Below are 19,425 nucleotides of genomic sequence, written 5' to 3'. Positions count from 1 at the left end.
TCAAGTGGGAGAGTCCCGAGGCCCCGGGCAACAGAACGTCTCAAGGGTTACATTATTACTGCTCTCTGGTGGTAAGCAATGGCAAAGAGACTGCCCATCTCCCTTACCTTTTCTAGAGAGCCAGGCCTAAGTCTGTTGATCAATTTGCACAGCACTACCCCATTCTTCAGCGAGGACTTCAAGAACTCCTCCGGATCACAGATGGTCTTTTTGGGGGAATCTAAAACTCCCAAGGATATAAGCCATGTCACGATTCGCTCTTCTGGGTTCATGGCTGAGGACGGTATGCTCTGCACAGCTCCGTGGGGCAGCTGCAACGGCTAACCCACATCCGTAATTGCATCTGCTACTGCCTTCCGTTTTTATAAGTTCTCTTCTGGGGCTTGCAGAGCAAAGCCTCTTGACAACTTTTCTTAGATAACCGTGGAACCCACTCGAATGACGGGATCTTAAAGCCACAGAGATCGCGCTTAAAAGATGTAGACAAAGAAGGAAGAAAAATCCTTGAATAATGCTGGGTTTCTTTGTCCAAACCTGCAAAACAAATTCATTAGGGTTTTTTTTTTTTAAAAAAGAAGAAGAAACACACACAAACACCACCACCCCCAAAAAAAACCCCAACAGTGCAAGAAGCTGTAAAGGAAGGAAATGAGGAGGAGGCTGGGGAGGGAGGAGAGAGAAGGAAGCAAGTGCTCTTGGAAAACAGAGGGGACCTTGGAAATGAGACACTCACGGGCCGGTCTGGGAAAACACTGTCAATAAATAGTCTAGCCCCAGTGAAAATCTGGCTTCTGTCAGGAGGAAGATGCCAACTGGCTCTTAGGTCAGACAGATCTGAGCCTCATGGGGAAGGTAGGCCGATAAAATTCTTCCAAGAAGTGGCCGGATGTCCACATCCTGTCTCACAGAGATGGTGTCTCGGGATCATTCCTTGTAGAACACCTTGAATTGCACGGTGATAACGTAACCAGCGAATGAAGACCGTGCCTGCCGTCAGCCATCCCAGCGTGGAAGCAGAAGCTAGAAGAATGGTATTTTACTTTGCAGCCAAAAAAGCTATGTTTAGGGAAACAGGCTAAGGATAACATCTGACATCCTGTTTACTTGCATTCTTTAGCAATTCTTTTTCTGGACCTGGTTCCACTACACACTCCAGCTGTGGTACCCCTAGCAAAGGGGCAGACACAGTCCCATGAGCGGGTACAAAACACTTAAAAACCCAACTTTTGAGAATAAAAGAGTGCTTGTCCTCTGTCTATACTACAGTCTGGAAAGTTGATGCTTCCCCGACAAGAAACACTGCATTGAAAATGCTGCTCTGAAAAAAACCAATCCTAGTCTAAAACAAGAGATCTTGTTATCCTCAAACATTTTCACAACCAGCTGAAAGAGACATACTGTTGGGAAAGGTATAAGAAGACCATGGGGAATGGCATGGCCTTAAACTGGCAAAGGCATGGTCCTCCGCATCGGTCACTGCCCCTCCTCACGTGGGGGATCCAGCTAAGCTTCCGAATCCTTCTCAATACAGCTTTAAACATCTACTACCAAATAATCAGCTTAGATGATCCTGCTAAATGTTTTCAAAGCTTCCCCTCCTTGCCCTGTTCCTAACATTTATCACACTCACTACTATTATTTGTTGGTATGTCTCCTCTACCAGAATGTAACCTCCCTAGAGCAGAGGGCTTGTCCGTCTTGTTTAATTAACACTGTTCCCAGCAGCTCCAGGTACAGAGTAGATGTTTTAAAATGCTGAATGAGGGACACCCGGGTGGCTCAGTCAGTTGAGTGTTTGCCTTTGGCTCGGGTCATCTTTCTGGGGTCCTGGGAATGGAGCCCAGGGTCAGGGTCCCTGCTCAGCAAGGAGTCTGCTTCTCCCTCTCCTTCTGCCCCTCCCCTCTCCCCGTCCCCTCCTCTCCCCTCCTCCTCCCACCCCCTCTCCCTGTCCGTGGTCTCTCTCTTGCTCTCTCAAATAAATAAATAAAATCTTTTTTAAAAACACTGAAAAAGGCACCTGGGTGGCTCAGTGGGTTAAAGTCTCTGCCTTCAGCTCAGGTCACGATCCCAGGGTCCTGGAATCGAGCCCCGCATCAGGCCCCCTGCTCAGCAGGAAACCTGCTTCCCTCTCTCTCTCTCTACCTGCCTCTCTGCCTACTTGTGATCTCTGTCTGTCAAATAAGTAAGTAAAATCTTTTAAAAAAAAAAGTAAAAATCATTACTAAGGAAAGAAGTTTTGTTATATTTAAATAAATAAATAAAATCTTAAAAAAAAACACTGAACAAACGCATGAATGAATGAATGAACTCCTACGACTTAACAAAACTTCTTTCCTTAGTAATGATTTTTACTTTTTTTTTAAAAGATTTTACTTACTTATTTGACAGACAGAGATCACAAGTAGGCAGAGAGGCAGGTAGAGAGAGAGAGAGAGAGAGGAGGAAGCAGGTTCCCTGCTGAGCAGAGAGCCCGATGCGGGGCTCGATCCCAGGACCCTGAGATCATGACCCAAGCAGAAGGCGGAGGCTTTAACCCACTGAGCCACCCAGGCGCCCCATGATTTTTACTTTTATTGAGAGATAATTGACATATAATAAATTGCACATATTTAAGATGTCCAATTTCATGAATTTTGACATATGTACACAGCTGTGATACAATCTCTCACACAATCCAGGTAAAACTTTCCATCGTCCCCAAAAAATGTCCTTGTGCCCTTTCAAACTCTTTTTCACCTCCCTTCCCTTCCAATCCACTTTCACTCCCTGTAGATTAGTCTGCATTTTCTAGAATCCTATATAATTGAATGCATACAGTATGGTACTTCCCTTTCTCCGGTTTCTTCTGCATCACCAGCATCACTATTTGACATTCATTCACATTGTCTGGTCGATCAGTAGTGCTCTAACAAGGATTTGACCTCCAATGTTTGGTTTGATATAATTATACTCAGAAGCAAAATAAGTATAGTCAATCAAAAGTTTTACTTGACTTTTGACCATAGTCAAAGCTATGTCATAGAAAGAAATACAAAATCCATTCGTGGGTAAATTAAATTCCCAAGTCAGACCTACTTGAACACATTTTTCTACGTCCTTTGGACACGTTTTCCCAACTGCCTCATCAAAACTGCACAGACAAGGGCGCCTGGGTGGCTCAGTGGGTTAAAGCCTCTGCCTTCGGCTCAGGTCATGATCCCAGGGTTCTGTGATCGAGCCCCGCATCGGGCTCTCTGCTCAGCAGGGAGCCTGCTTCCTCCTCCCTCTCTGCCTGTTTCTCTGCCTACTTGTGATCTCCATCTGTCAAATAAATAAATAAAATCTTTTTTAAAAACTGCACAGACAAACAAATCTGACAGAATTATTGAGGTATCGCTTATGTTTTCTGATCAAGAATAAAGCCTAAGTGATTTCGGGAACCCAGCCTAGCCCAAAACAGGCTTGAGCCCGCGGAGGTCGCCCGGGTGAAAATTTGCCTCATTTTAGACAATGGCTACAGCAAATTAAGCACTAAAGAAAAACCAAGAAAGCAAGGCCACCTCCTCAAGGCAGTTCTATTAGTATGAGGACCTGAAGGTACGGTCAGTATGGAGAGTCAATGTCAGGAGAGCAAGGGATCCCAGGACTGTAGCAAGCACGGGGCTGAATGACTAGCTATGGAACCGAAGCTGGAACCAAGGCTGTTTAGGGAAGCAAGTGCTGACACAGAGGAGCTGATGAACTGGGGGCACAGGGGCAGCCGCTGGAAGACTGGTGGTCACAGGCTAGTCACAGGAAGGAACAGGCTTCACAGGACAGCGCGAGTAAAAAGAGCAAAGGTTTCTCACTCGGACCGCCAAGCCTCAGGAGTGTGCACCCTGGGCCACGGAGCCAGCCTCCTCGCTCCCTGGCTTTCCAACCTGCATCCTCTCATCCTAATGGACTCTCTGGCAGAACACACTCTGGTTCATTTTCCAGAAACAACTCTTTGATCGCGTAATACTTGTGCTCAAAAACCCTCAAAGGCTCTCCATCACCTAAAGCCATGATTTACAAACAACAGTGTCCAAAAATAGTCACCTCTTGTGAGGGCAGGCGGAGAAAAGAATGAAGAGTTGGGAGTAGTAGTCCCCAGTCCCCTACTTCACCATGGGGCAAAGGAACCTGGATTACTCAATATCCCACTTGATTCTGACACAGACAGACCAAGGTCACACTTGGAGAAACAAGTTGGTTTATAATCTTCCACTCCACCCCAATTTCTTTTTTTTTTTAAGATTTTATTTATTTGAGAGGGAGAGCATGAAGAGCGGGAGGGGCAGAGGGAGCAGCAGACTCCCCACTGAGCAGCGAGCACGAAGTGGGGCTCGATCCAGGACTCTGGGATCTTGACCTGAGCCGAAGGCTTAACTGACTGAGCCACCCAGGTACCCCAATTTCTGCCACCATCCGGGTCATGACCACTCAGTTCCTTGACTTCCCTATTTGTGACTGCTGGATTGCCTCCAGCCCCTCTTTTGGCCCGCTCTGTGAACATGGACGTGGGACTTTACATCATTTTTACTTTGCCAGCTGGCACGATATGAAGTTTTATCGGTAGCAGGTGGTAGAGACATTGCAGGAAGAAGGGGTTTTACTTCCTGTTTCCTGTGTGCTCACTCCACAGGCTCCCGCCAAGCTCCGGGCTTTCTTGGTGCTCCCCTTCCGCAGCACTGGCTTCCACCAGGGCACAGCGGGTAGCAGCTAGCTTCCCCTGCCACCACCTTTGGGGGGACTGTCCCCTACCAAAGTATCTCTGGTGAGACACCTCCCCTGTGAATGGGAAACAAGCACCCTCCCAGGGCACATTTTCAGCAAGTCCTAGAGGGCGGATGTCCAGCAAGTTCCACTGACTCAGCCCAATGACAACTTCTATAATTAGGCGTGTGAGAGCTCACAGCTCTAGGGGAGTGACTAGTATGTATTATTTCACACTGTATCTGCCATCCTTATACTCTTTTCAAAGTTCTATTTACTTCTCACTAGTCAATCCCTCATTACTGCCGTCCCCTGTCACTGGTGACAATTATGTTAAACTTTTCCTGTTCAAATCCCTCTGTGGTTTCTCTGTCCTGAATGGACCCAGACTGACACGCCTTGTTATCTTCAGTGAACACTCCTCCGCTTTAGCCAACCACTTGCGAGGTCACAGCTTGTACTTTTTGTCATCACACAAATCTCTCTGCTTCCTAAATCATGAATTCAAACATTACATTTTCTAACCACAACCTACCATCTTTCTAGCTGGCTTGTTCAGTTTCTCCCATGACAAGTAGCCCTTAACCTTGTAGGGATCTTCAAAGCACTGTTTTCCAAACTGATTATAGAATTTCACTTTCCTACAATCAGGCTCTAATCTCCCATTGCTCCACATCATAGCTAATACACCTTTCAGACTTCTAATTATTTTTTTATTTTCATGGGTGCAAAATTTACTTTTCTATGATTACTAATAAGGTTAAAGCATTTTTCAAAAAATTCTTTTTTAGAGGGGGAAAGAAGAGGGCAGGGGGGAGGGGCAGAGGGAAAAAGAGAATTTTTTTTTTTAAGATTTTATTTATTTATTTGACAGACCGAGATCACAAATAGGCAGAGAGGCAGGCAGAGAGAGAGGAGGAAGCAAGATCCCGGCTGAGCAGAGAGCCTGATGCAGGGATTGATCCCAGGACTCTGGGATCATGACCTGAGCTGAAGGCAGAGGCTTTGACCCACTGAGCCACCCAGACACCCCGGAAAGAGAGAATCTTAAGCAGGGCACAGCACAGTGCCCAACCAGGGCTTGATCACACAACCCTGAGATCATGACCTGAGCAGAAATCAAGAGCCTGATGCTTAACCGACTGAGCCACCCAGCTGCCCCTAAAGCATTTTTTCATATGTCAATTGGCCATACATATTTTCTCTTCTGGGAAATACTTGCTCATTTTCATTGCCCACTTTTCCACTGGTTGTTTGTCTTTTTGTTATTGATCTGTAGAAGTCTGTAATACATTAGGGATACTAAACGAATGTGTTTGTGACTATCCTCTTGTACTCTTGTTTTTCATCATGGTGTAAAATGTGGTGTGTTTCAGGAAATAGAAGTTCTTGATTTTCAAAAATAAGATACTTTATTTCACTCTAATGTAAAAATAAATCCAGAATCTGGCAGTCCAAGACTAGCATGCAGCTTCATAGTCATTAGAAACCCAGGACTTGGGGCGCCTGGGGGGCTCAGTCCTAAGCATCTGCCTTCGGCTCGGGTCATGATCCCAGGGTCCTTGGGATCGAGCCCCGCATCAGGCTCCCGGCTCAGCGGGAGCCTGCTTCTCCCTCTCCCTCTGCCTGCCATTCTGCCTACTTATGGACTCACTTGAGCTCTCTCTCTCAAATAAATAAAATTTAAAAAAAAAGAGGGGCGCCTGGGTGGCTCAGTGGGTTAAAGCCTCCGCCTTCGGCTCGGGTCATGATCCCAGGGTCCTGGGATCGAGCCCCACATTGGGCTCTCTGCTCAGCAGGGAGCCTGCTTCCCCCTCTCTCTCTGCCTGCCTCTCTGCCTACCTGTGATCTCTCTGTGTCAAATAAATAAATAAAATCTTTAAAAAAAAAAAAAAGAGGGTGCCTGGGTGGCTCAGTGGGTTGAGCCGCTGCCTTCGGCTCAGGTCATGATCTCAGGGTCCTGGGATCGAGTCCCACATCGGGCTCTCTGCTCAGCAGGGAGCCTTCCCCCTCTCTCTCTGCCTGCCTCTCTGCCTACTTGTGATCTCTCTCTGTCAAATAAATAAATAAATAAAATCTTTTTAAAAAATTTAAAAAAAAGAAAGAAAGAAACCCAGGACTCTACTCTCCTGCTACTTAACCATCTTTCGCTTCCCACCTCATGTTTCAAAATGACTAATGTGAACTTGGACTAGCCAATAATGGTTTCTTACTATTCTTAATATCAGTCCATGGCCACAAGCAACAACAACAACAAAAGAACAGATAAATTGGTCTTCATCAAAATTAAAAATTTTGTGCTTCAAAAGACACCATTAAGACAGTGAAAAGATGACCCCAGAATGAGAGAGAGTATTTGCAAGTCATATCTCTAATTAGGGACTAGTATCCAGAATATATAAAGAACTCTTATAATTCAATAATAAAAGGACAAATAACTAAAAATGGGCAAATTATCTGAATAGACATTTCTCAAAAGAAGATATACAAATAGCTAATAAACTCGGTGAAAGATCCTCAGCATCATTAGTGGTCAGGGAAATGCAAATCAAAACCACAATGAGATTCCACTTTACACCCATTAGGATGGCCATAATCAAAAAGACAGATACTGAGGGGCCTGGCTGGCTCAGTCAGAAGAGCATGCCATTCTTTTTTTTTTTTTTTTTAAGAGAGAGAGAGCGAGCATAGTGGCGGTTGAAGCAGAGAGGGAGGGGCAGAGAATCTGAAGCAGATTCCACGCTGAGCATGGAGCCCAACAGGGGCCTCCATCTCACTACAAGACCTCCACCTGAGCTGAAACCGAGAGTCAGATGCCCGACCGAGGTGCACCAAGAACATGTGATTTTTGATCTCAGGGTCAGAAGTTTGAGTCCCATGTTGGGTTTAAAGATTACTAAAAAAAATATTTTTTAACTAAAAAAAAAATCAAAAAGATAAGAACTAGTGCTGTTACGTGGAGAAACTGGAACTCTCCTACATTGTTGGTGGGAATGTCAAATAGTGCAGCTGCTATAAAAAAAGTTTTGCAGTGCCTCAAAATGTTAACATAGTCACAGTATGGTCCAGCAATTCTTCTCCAAGAGAAATAAAAACACATGTCCACATAAAAACTTGTACACAAATATTCATAGCAGTATTAGTCATAACAACCAAAGAGTTCAAACAATCCAATGTTCATCATCTGATGAATGGATAAATAAAGTGATACAATCAAATATTACTTGGTCATAAAAATGAATGAAGTGCTGATACAGGCCACATCATGGATAAACACTGAAAACATACTGACCAGAAGAAACGAGACACAAAAGATTGTACATTATTATGATTCCACTTACATTAAATGTTCAGAATAGGCAAATCCATACAAACAGAAAGTAGAACAGCAGTTGCCCAGGACTGGGGTGGGGGTTGAAGGGAAACTGGAAGTGACTGCTAATGGCCATGGGGATTTCTTTTTGGGGGAGGTGAAGAAAATGTCCTAAAAATGATTTGGTGATGATTGCACAATTCTGAATATACTGGAAGCCATTGAATGATACACTTTAAGTAGGTGAATCTATACTATCTGAATTATGTCTCTGTAAAGCTGTTATTTTTTGAAAGGCAGTTGTGAGTTGAAAAGAAAAAGGCTGCTTGGGCTCCAGCCATCAAGTCTTCATTCCAGCCATCAGGAAAAAGGAAGGTGGGGAATAAAACAACAGTCCTCCCCCCACACACAGTTTACTAAGAAAAATTTATAACATATTGAAAAATTGAAAGAATAGTATGATGGTCTCCTTCATACCCATCATCCAGATTTAATAATTAGTAACATTCTGCTATATTTCACTTGCCTACATAGGTACAGTGGCTATATATTTTTTAAAGATTTTATTTTATTTATTTGACAGACAGAGATCACAAGTAGGCAGAGAGGCAGGCAGGGAGAGAGAGGTGGGGAAGCAGGCTCTCAGCCGAGCCGGAGCCCGATGCAGGGCTCGATCCCAGAACGCCGGGACCATGACCTGAGCCGAAGGCAGAGGCCCCAACCCCCCAAGCCACCCAGGTTTGACAGAGAGAGAGATCACAAGTAGGCAGAGAGGCAGGCAGAGAGAGAGGGGAAAGCAGGCTCCCTGCCGAGCAGAGAGCCTGATGTGGGGCTCGATCCCAGGACCCCGGGATCATGACCTGAGTTGAAGGCAGAGGCTTTAACCCACCGAGCCACCCAGGCGCCCCCAGTGGCTATATTTTTTAAAATAAAATGGGGCACCAATAAAATGGTTGTTTCAGTCAGTAGAACATCTGACTCTCGATCTCAGTCATTGAGTTCAAGCCCCATGTTGGGTATAGAGATTACTTTAAAAAATTATGAATAAACTATTCTTATTACTTAACCCTAAATACTTCAATACGCCTCTCCTAAAATTAAGGACATTTTCAACATAACCAAAGATTTATATCACAACTAAGAAAATGAACAATAATTCACTAATGCCATCTAATTTTCAGTCCATAATAAGATTTATCTAATTGTCCCTAAAAATGTCTTTTAGAGACTTTTTTTTCAAAGCAGCATCCAATCAAGTTGCCCTTCCTTACGGTCATAGTACTGACTTCGTTTTGAGGCAAAAAAAAATCTGAGTGACTGTAGGGTTCTTCATCATGTCTCCCTTCTCTTGGGGATCAACATCCTGCACTGCTTGCTGTCTCAGTGTCTGGAAAAAGAGTTGGTTCATATACTTTGTCCAGTTTTCTAGTTGTTTCTGTTAGGAGAAAAAGTCCGCACCACATAATCTTTCATAGGTAGAAGCAGAAGTTGGCTTAGTTTACTTTTAATTATTCTTCCATATCATGCAACAAATGAGACCTAATATAGTTCATTGTTGTGATAAGGGCTCCTTAGATATTCAGGATATTAGCCTTTTGGTATATATGTTTTAAATTCTTTCCTAGCTAGTGTTTGTCTTTTGTATATTTCTTAACAGCTACTATACAGAAGTTTAAAATTTTGTAGGTAATTAAATATACCAATCTTTCCCTTTTATATGCTTAAAGTCTTTCCTCAAAGAAATTTATCTTAGGGAAATATTGACAAGTTCAGAAGATACATGTTGATGACAACAAAATCACAATCGGGGGCACCTGGGTGGCTCAGTTGGTAAAGCGTCTGCCTTTTGCTCAGGTCATGATCCTGAGGCCCCCACATCAGGTTCCCTGCTCAGGGGGATGTCTGCTTGTCCCTCTCCCTCTGCAGATCCCACTGCTCATGCTCTCTCTCTCTCTCTCACTCTCTCTCAAATAAATAAATAAATAAATAAACTCTTTAAATAAATAGGGGAGCCTAGGTGGCTCAGTCAGTTAAGCGTCTGCCTTTGGCTTACGTCATGGTCCCAAGGACCTGGGATGAAGTCCTGAATCAGGCTCCCTGCTCAGTGGGGAGTCTGCTTCTCCTTTCTCTCTATCCCTCCCCCCCCATTCATGCTCTCTCTCATGTTCTCTCTTTAACTAAAATCTATTTTTTAAAGATTTTATTTATTTATTTGCCAGAGAAAGGAGGCACAGCAAGAGAGGGAACACAAGCAGGGGGAGTGGGAGAGAGAAGCAGGCTCCCCACTGAGCAAGGAGCTAAATGCAGGACTTGATTCCAGGACCCCAGGATCATGACCTGAGACAAAGGCGGATGCTTAACAACTGAGCCACCCAGGCATGGGTGGGACCAAAACAGCTACAATTGTACAGACTTGCTAACTTCTGGTTCTACAGGTCAGAAGTCCAGCATAGATCTCACAGGGCTAAAATCAAGGTGTCAGAAGAGCTATGCTCCTTTCTAGAGACAAGTCTGGGGAGAATCCATTTGTCTTTTTTAGCCATTAGAAGCCATCTACTGCTACGGTCTGAGTGTCTGTGCCTGGCCCCTCCCCAAAGTTTGCCTACTGAAATCCTCACCCTCAGACAGGATGGTTGTAGGAGGCGGGGCCTTGGGATAGTGAGGAGGTCACAAGGGTGGAGCCCTCATAAATGGAATAAGTGTCTTATAAATGAGACCCCCCCCAGGGAGGGGCACCTGGCTGGCTCAGGAGGTGGAGCATGTGAATCTTATCTTGGGGTTGTAAGTTCAAGCCCCATGTTGGGTACAGAGATTACTTAGAAATATAAAAATAGGGACACCTGGGTGGCTCAGTGGGTTAAGTCTCTGCCCTCAGCTCAGGTCATGATCTCAGGGTCCTGGGACTGAGCCCCTAGTCGGCTCTGTGCTCAGCAGGGAGCCTGCTTCCCCCCTCTCTCTGCCTGCCTCTCTGCCTACTTGTGATCTGTCAAATAAATAAATAAAATCTTAAAAAAAAAAAAAGTAAGCACTGGCTCTGAACCAGGAGGAAGGACCTCACCCAACCATGCTGGCATCTTGATCTTGGACTTTCCAGCCTCCAGAACTGTAAGAAGTTGTTTAGAAACTACCCAATCTGGGGTATTTATTACAGCAGCCTGAATAGACTAAGACACCTGCTCTCCCCAGCTTTCCACTCCCTTTCTCCATCTTCAAAACTAGCAACAGCAGGTTGCGTCCTCATATCACAGCTCTGCCCCACTCTTCTGCCCCCCCTTCCATTTTTAAGAGCTCGTGTGGTTAGACTGGAACCACCTGGACAATCAGGGATCATCTCCCCGTCTCCTTTAATCCCATCTGCAAAATCCCTTTTGCCAACGTCAGGTAAAAATTCATAGGTCCCAGAGATTAGGACATGGACATCTTGGGGAGGGCTCATTATTTTGCTTAAGCTGGGGAAATACAATTTAAAAAAATGAAATAGTCTCCAAACCCAGAATCGTCCCCATAATGATAGTAGAGAAAGAGAAGACTTTTATTATTGAATAAGCATTAAACCAGAAAGTGATGTGCATCACAGGTGAGCTACTAAGAGACTGCAAAGGCAGAAAGAAATCTCACCCTTTGAAACATCCAGACAGAGGTGGCTCCGTGGCGCAATGGATAGCGCATTGGACTTCTAGAGGCTGAAACATCCAGACAGGGGCGCCTGGGTGGCTCAGTGGGTTAAGGCCCCTGCCTTCAGCTCAGGTCATGATCCCAGAGTCTTGGGATCGAGCCCCACATCGAGCCCCACATCGGGCTCTCTGCTCAGCAAGGAGCAAGGAGCCTGCTTCCCCTTTTCTCTCTCTGCCTGCCTCTCTGCCTGCTTGTGATCTCTGTCAAATAAATAAATAGAAATCTTAAAAGAAAAAAAAAGAAACAGCCAGGCAGATATAACCTACTACATGCACGTTCCGAAGATACATATATCTTAAGGAAGAGGGCCTGACAGTGCCATCTGTCACACAGAGCTAACCCTAACTTTACTTTGTAATCCGCGTAAATATCTGTTAGCTAATTGGCTTTATCGAGATAAGAAATCAACTTCCCAGGGGTGCCTGGCTAGCTTATTGGGTGAGCATGTGACGCTTTATCTTGGGGTTGAGTTCAAGCCCACACTGGATATAGAGATTATTTATTTAAAAAAAAAAAAAAAACAGGGACGCCTAAGTGGCTCAGTCAGCTAAGCATTGGACTCTTAATTTTGGCTCAGGTCATGATCTTAGGGTTGTGGGGCAAGACTTGTGATGGGCTCCATGCTGGGCATGGAAACTGCTCAAGATTCTCTCTCCCCCCCTCCTTCCACCCCCCCCAAAAAACACAAAGAAAAGCATAAAAACCAATAAACAAAAACCAAATTCTCATACCTTTATGACAGGAAGTAGTTTTGCAACTCGGAGCAAGGTGCCAACCAAAGTTAGGCTCCTACCCTCCCACAGAAGCTGGGACATAGCTATCTCTAAATACTTTTTTTAAAGATTTTTTTATTTATTTATTTGACAGAGACCACAAGTAGGCATAGAGGCAGGCTCCCTGCTGAGCAGAGAGCCTGATGTGGGGCTCGATCCCAGGACCCTGAGATCATGACCTGAGCAGAAGGCAGAGGCTTAACCACTGAGCCACCCAGGCGCCCCTCTAAATATTTTTTTAAAGATGCATTTATTTATTTGAGAGAGAGGGGAAGAGAAAGTGCGCTTGCACACACAAGAGCAGGGGCAGGAGGGGCAGAGGGAGAGGGAGAGGGAGAGAAGCCAACTCCCCGCTGAGCGCAGAGCCCATCTCGGGGTTTAATCTCATGACCCTGAACAGAAACCAAGAGTCAGACGCTTAACTGACTGAGCCCCGCAGGCGCCCCAGGGATGCCATCTCTCTAGAAGTTCACATCAAAGAGATATTCCCAGGTCCTTGAGAAAGACACTCCTGAGTTCCAAAGCTGACTTTGGAAACTTCAAAAAGATTTACATACATTTCAAAGAGATGAGGAAGTGCTTAAAATTACAAGATTCTAAGGTAAATGCTTTGAGAAAAGAAAAGGGAGGGAGATATCATGACTTACTTTTAACGGGAAAATTAAACCCCTTACTTTATTTTTTTTAAGATTTTATTTATTTATTTGACACACAGATCACAAGTAGGCAGGGAGGCACGCAGAGACAGAATGGGAACCAGGCTCCCCACTGAGCAGAGAGCCCAACTCGGGGCTCGATCCCAGGACCCTGCTGAGATCATGACCTAAGCTGAAGGCAGACGCTTAACCCACTGAGCCACCCAGGTGCCCCTAAACCCCTTATTTTAACTGTTTATTTGTCCTTATAATCTCCTCCCTGTGTTAATATAAAATAATCATGGTGAAAATGTTTTAATCATCACCATTTTTTTCCTTTCTCTGGAGAAGTTGAAACCATCTAAATCAAGCAAATGCATAGAAAAACACAAAGCAAAGCAATCCTCAAAAGTGTTATAGAAGGACACCTGGGTGGCTCAGCCGGTTAAGCGTCTACCTTTGGCTCAGGTCAAGATGCCAGAGGCCTGGGATGGAGTCTGCATCAGGCTCCCTGCTTAGTGAGGAGTTTGCTTTTCCCTCTCCCTCTGCCCCTCCCCCTGCTTGTGCTCCTGCTCCCTCTCTCTCTCAGAGAAATAAATACACTCTTTTAAATATTTTCACCGAGGTCCATCAATGACATAAGCAACATCATTTTCACATAATTTAGGCCCTTCAGTAAATGTTCGATCTTTCCAAATAATTTTTTTCAGATTTGAAATACAAAGATTCCCATGCCCATCATCTAGTATCAGAGTCTTATTACTTTTTAAAAGATTTATTTTAGAGAGACACAGAGAGAGAAAGAGAGAGGGAGAGAGGTGGGGAGGGGCAGAGGGAGAGAATCTTTAAGCAGATCCCCTACTGAGCGTGGAGTCTGATGTGGGGCTGGATCCTACATCCCATAAGACTAAGACCTGAGCAGAAACCAAGAGTCAAATGCTTAACTGACTGAGCCACCCAGGCACCCCTTGAGTCCTATGATGAGGAAGCAGTTCAAGATATGGACAGAACCTCTGGTGTTTACTGTATGTGTGTAATGTCTTAAGTCTTGAGGATACACCATTCCTATGGGGTCATTTTTCACATTAGTATAAATCAGTGCTTATATTCTTGAACAGTCAACTGACCGGACATAGCAGGCGTTCATTTTGTTTATCCATCTATACTGGGACCAGACAGAACTTACCTCCCAATGTTAATCTCGTGATATTAGATCTGACTTTCGCAGGTTCTATTTCTAGACACCTGTTTGTTAATTCATTGTTTTTGCTTTTTTATTTTCTACATCAACCTTCCAAACAAACCAGTCAACAAAAGATACCTGTGTCAAATTGAGAGATTGAGGACACAGAGGCACAGTAATGACTTCGAGTTTGTTATAGTCAAAAATTACTAATAAAGATGGTCCCTCCTGCACTGTGCCAATAATCAGAATGTTGGATTTGGAAACCCAGATCATGCCCATACCAAGAGCCTGATGTAGAGCTATCCGGAACACGTGGTTGTGGGAACCATTACTTGGAGTGCAGAAAGAAAGAGTAGTGTACCAACACTTGTTTTCTTAGTAATTGTGATTCTTTCAAGTAATGGTAATAACCACTTCCAGGAGTGGGACACCAATGTAGCCTATGAGAACAGTAATCAATTTTCTAGACTATCTCTTTTCATTAAAGTTCACTATCAATATCCATTATTCTAGAAAGGTCCTTTGTAGGAACCACAGTGCAGTCTTCCTTGGGTGCTGACTTCCTGTGGTGAAAGCTAAGTTTCTCCTTTACTTTGCTGACCATGTGGGTGATCAGCAGCACTTGACAGTGTACCTTTCAGCTAGGTGACAGCCTGTCTTTCTTCCGGAATACAGTTACATAGACGAAGGTTCCCAACTGTTAGAGGGGTTAGACTTCTTGAGGCAGGTCCTTCCAGGTCCTATGACCTTAAGTCTCCAGGTTTCTAAGAAAGAGAGAAGCCCTTTAAAATACTGAACATGAGGGAGAGTCAAATCAAAACCACACTGAAATACCACCTTACACCAGTTGGAATGGCCAGAATTAGCAAGACAGGAAACGTGTGTTGGAGAGGATGTGGAGAAAGGGGAACCCTCTTACACTGTTGGTGGGAATGCAAGTTGGTGCAGCCACTTTGGAAAACAGTGTGGAGATTCCTTAAGAAATTAAAAATAGAGCTTCCCTATGACCCTGCAATTGCACTACTAGGTATTCACCTCAAAGATACTGATGTCGTGAAAAGAAGAGCCGTCTGTACCCCAATGTTCATAGTAGCAACGGCCACAGTCGCCAAACTATGGAAAGAACCAAGATGCCCTTCAACGGGCAAATGGATAAGGAAGATGTGGTCCATAAACACTATGGAGTATTATGCCTCCATCAGAAAGGATGAAAACCCAACCTTTGTAGCAACATGGACCGGACTGGAAGAGATTATGCTGAGTGAAGTAAGTCAAGCAGAGAGAATCAGTTATGGTTTTGCTTATTTGTGGAGCATCAGGAATAACATGGAGGACATGGGGAGATGGAGAGGAGAAGGGAGTGGGGGGAAATCAGTGGGGGAGACAAACCATGAGAGACTGTGGACTCTGAGAAACAAACTGAGGGTTTGGGAGGGGAGGCGGGTGGGAGGTTGGGTGATCATGGTGGTGGGTTCTAAGGAGGGCCTGTATTGCATGGAGCACTGGGTGTGGTACATAAACAATGAATCTTTGGAACACTGAAAAAAAATTAAAAAATAAATAAAATACTGAACACGAATATGAGAAACTTCAGTTAAATAAGGCACAGGAGCTGGCCTCAGACCCAAATACATAGAACTGCCAAACTAAGTTAAAAGGGAGAGAGTCCGTGCTTGCTTACAGGGGTCACTTTAAATTTTAATAAGACTCTAGGTCACTTTAGCCTGGTAGACTGCTGAATCTTAGCCAAGGAGTTTGATTCATTTGCTCTGCATATCCAGAGGACTGAGGCTTACAGGAACCTGCCCACATTGGCATAATTCCTAGACAACAGAAGAAATAAAATGACTTCCCTTGTCCTAGTCAGTATGCTCCAGTATACCAAAAGTGGGCAGTGGGTGCATCAAACAAGCCTTACAGCACTGTCTGAACACCAGCTTTTGAAGTGGGAAAAATTTCAGGCCCTCTAAATGTCATATATATCATAACGAGACAAATCTCTTACCTTCTGCAAGCATTAGCTAGTTTTATGAAATACAACTTCCTCCGGGACCCGGGTAAAACTGGCTAGGGAGATGCTCTGGGGCACACCTTGGGAGTGGCCTGTACAGAATTCTACTGATAAATAGTGCATCTCTTTAATATATTTTGAATAATTCCATCTTTTTGGTAGGCATAGTAAGAGTCAAGTGTTGGGGCGCCTGGGCAGCTCAGTTGGTTAGGCGTCCGCCTTCAGCTCAGGTCATGATCCCTGGGGTGGGAGTCCCCCCTTCCCCTGCTGGGATCAAGTCCCACATCGGGCTCCCTATTCAGTGGGGAGTCTGCTTCTCCCTCTGCCCCACCCCCTGCTTGTGCTCTCTCTCGCTGGCTCTGTCTCTCTCAAATAAATAAATAAATAAAATCTTTTTTTTTTTAAAGAGTCAAATACCTTTAAAATGTCCTTCTATTCAGATGGTTTTGTTGATGAAACAACACTAACTGGGGCATAAAAAATAGTGTCAGGTAATTCCCATAGCCCGGTCAAATTTGGCTTCTGTTTCAGTCCCTTGGCCCATTTCCTTTGGTGAAGCACCTTATTTATTTATTTTCCACTTTTTTTTTTAACAACAAAAGTTTCTTACTGTAGGGAGAAGAGGGTGTCTACACTTGGAGTTACCGTGTGTCCACAGTCCCAGTCCCATTGCAGCTGTAGTCGGCAGAACAAAGTCTAGGGGCTGAGCATTTCGCTGTAAAGCCCCTAATGAATCAGCTACCAGTTTTCCAGGAGATATTCTGTCCATGAGCGATCTTTTTAGCTTTTTTTTCTTTTTTTTTTAAGATTTTATTTATTTGACAGAGATCACAAATAGGCGGAGAGGCAAGCAGAGAGAGAGAGAGGAGGAAGCAGGCTCCCCGCTGAGCAGAGAGCCCGATGCGGGACTCAATCCCAGGACCCTGGGATCATGACCTAAGTCGAAGGCAGAGGCCTCAACCCACTGAGCCACCCCGGTGCCCCTGTTTTTAGCTTAATAAAGGAAAAAATCGTCTAGTGTTTTCTAAGTTGTGCTGTTGCACGAGCAGCACCCAAACAGACATTAACTAGCAGCTGACTTTATATGCTGGTTTGAAGTCCAGAACTAAGAACTACAGCTGTAGGAACTAGTATTAACTCGTCTGCACGCACGCATTGAATTCCAGACAAAACGTGAGCCTCCGAGGTCGCTCAGTAAGTCGTCATAGCACAGGAGGCCTGACGTTGGCCACGTCCTGGCAGAGCACATTAGCTGTGGGTAAATACTATGACATCTGCATTCTGAATAAGAACATCATATAAATGAGGTCAGAGTTTTCAATATTTGGACTCCCCAACACTGGGACAGAGGGTATTATCAATTTCTGTTGTCCAAACCCTCCTTAGATTCCAGAAACCGAACCAGAAGGTCAGGAGGATTGTCATGCATTTGCTTCATCAGACAAAACTGTACTCCCTGTCTGCAATATCGCACTGGTCTCCAAACAAAACTGTCTTAAGCTTTTTTTTTAGTCAGTGGTTTGATCTGCAGAATGGGTTGACTCCCTCGCTTGTCACTGTCTGTGGCCGCGATAACAGACGCCCTCAATCTTCTACCTCGGGTTAGCGACACTTCAGTTTGTCTTGTGAGGCCTTATGCCCCTTGTAAAGCAAAAAAGTATAACCAAGCCAAAGCATCAATCAGTATTACATTGCTCTCCGGTTTCTGAGGCTGCCAGCAAACCATCTACATTTTGAAAATTACAGATCCCTCTAGTGGAACAAATTTCTCCAAGTTTTCCTGTAAATGATTAGAAAAAACAACAGGGGAGTCACAAAACCCTTGAGGAATTCTTTGTCCTAAATACCGGACTCCCTCCTAAGCAATGGTAAACAAGGTTTTGGATTCTGATGCTGCTGAAACAGGAAGGAGGAGGGAGGGAGGAAGAAAGGAAGGGAAGGAGGGAGGGAGGGACATGAGGGACAGGAGATGCTATTATGGAACTGGGCTCCCTAGGAGCAGGTGGGGTGTTAGGACTCTGGAGTGGGGAGGCCAGGAAAGAGCATGTAACCGTCAGAAGCAAGGTGGGCAGAATTACCACAGAGCACAGGAAGGTCGGATGTCACCAAGGCATGCCTGACCCACAGGTATCTAAGGAGATGACTCACAAAACATGACGTTCTAGGGGCAAGATAGCACAGACAACAAGGGTATTGCTTTATATATAATGAATATTAGATAAGCAGACGTTTAAGGTGGCTATAGTTGGCTGTATCCCCCTCAAAATTCCTATGTTGAAACTTAATCCCCAATGAAAGGGAATTTGGAGGTGGGGCCTTAGGGAGGTGATGAGGTCATGAAGGAGGCACCCTCATAACTGGGGTTAATGCCCTTATAGAAGAAGCCCCAAAGAGCTCCCTCACCCCTTCTGTCATGTGAAGTTACAGTGAAGAGACGGCTTGGCTGTCTATGAACCAGGAAGCGGGTTCCCAACAGATACGGAATCTGCCATCACCTTGATCGTGGATTTCCCGGCCTCCAGAACCATGAGGGATACATGTTTAGGTTATAAGCCCCCCAGTCTCCGACGTCTTGCTCCAGCAGCCCAAACAGATGAAGACAGCAGTCAACTGCCCCAATGGAAAAGTCACAACCCTTTTCCTACTGTAATAGGAAAGGCACTATGGAAGCCCCTGAAACCCTACCCCCTTGACAAAAAATCCTCCAGTGACCATGATAGTAAATAAAAAACATCACATCCCCCGGCAGGGGCACCGGGGATGGCAAAAATTAGCATCACCCTCAGAAAATTAGATGATGCAACAGTCACGGTCCCCCACTGTATCCCCATTTAATTAGTCTGGCTCCTGCCCAGTAATAGTCCCAATTACATTTACTGGGCTGGATGTGGTATCTTTACTAGAGCAGATTAACACAGCCTCTGGCAGGTGGCAGGTGGCTATAGATTTGGGAAAATAAATTTTTTCATGCCCATCTGGAAGAAAAATCAAAAACACTTTCCATTCTCATGGAACAGACACCAATACGGATTCACAGTCTCACCCCAGGGCTATGTTTTTTCTCCTGTTCTCTCTCCTAATACAGCACCAAGGTACCTAAAGCATCTGGCTATTTC

General features: G+C 44.7%; 1 protein-coding gene across 2 annotated transcripts in view; it reads right to left on the bottom strand.

The window, feature by feature from the left end:
* ARHGEF6 (Rac/Cdc42 guanine nucleotide exchange factor 6) overlaps nucleotides 1-1,020 on the bottom strand; it is a 100,596-nt gene extending 99,576 nt beyond the window's left edge. For both annotated transcript variants that reach the window (XM_044235842.1, XM_044235843.1), the window contains exons 1-2: nucleotides 734-1,020; nucleotides 108-534 (exon numbers count right to left, since the gene is read on the bottom strand). In XM_044235842.1, the coding sequence (XP_044091777.1) occupies nucleotides 108-272 (165 nt within the window). In that variant the 5' untranslated portion in view covers nucleotides 273-534; nucleotides 734-1,020. The remainder of the gene's footprint in view (nucleotides 1-107; nucleotides 535-733) is intronic.
* Nucleotides 1,021-19,425: the final 18,405 nt, after the last annotated feature.

Source organism: Neovison vison, chromosome X (assembly GCF_020171115.1).
Source record: "Neovison vison isolate M4711 chromosome X, ASM_NN_V1, whole genome shotgun sequence".
In the NCBI taxonomy this organism is placed as follows: Eukaryota; Metazoa; Chordata; class Mammalia; order Carnivora; family Mustelidae; genus Neogale; species Neogale vison.
This window is presented reverse-complemented; position numbering and strand designations above follow the sequence as displayed.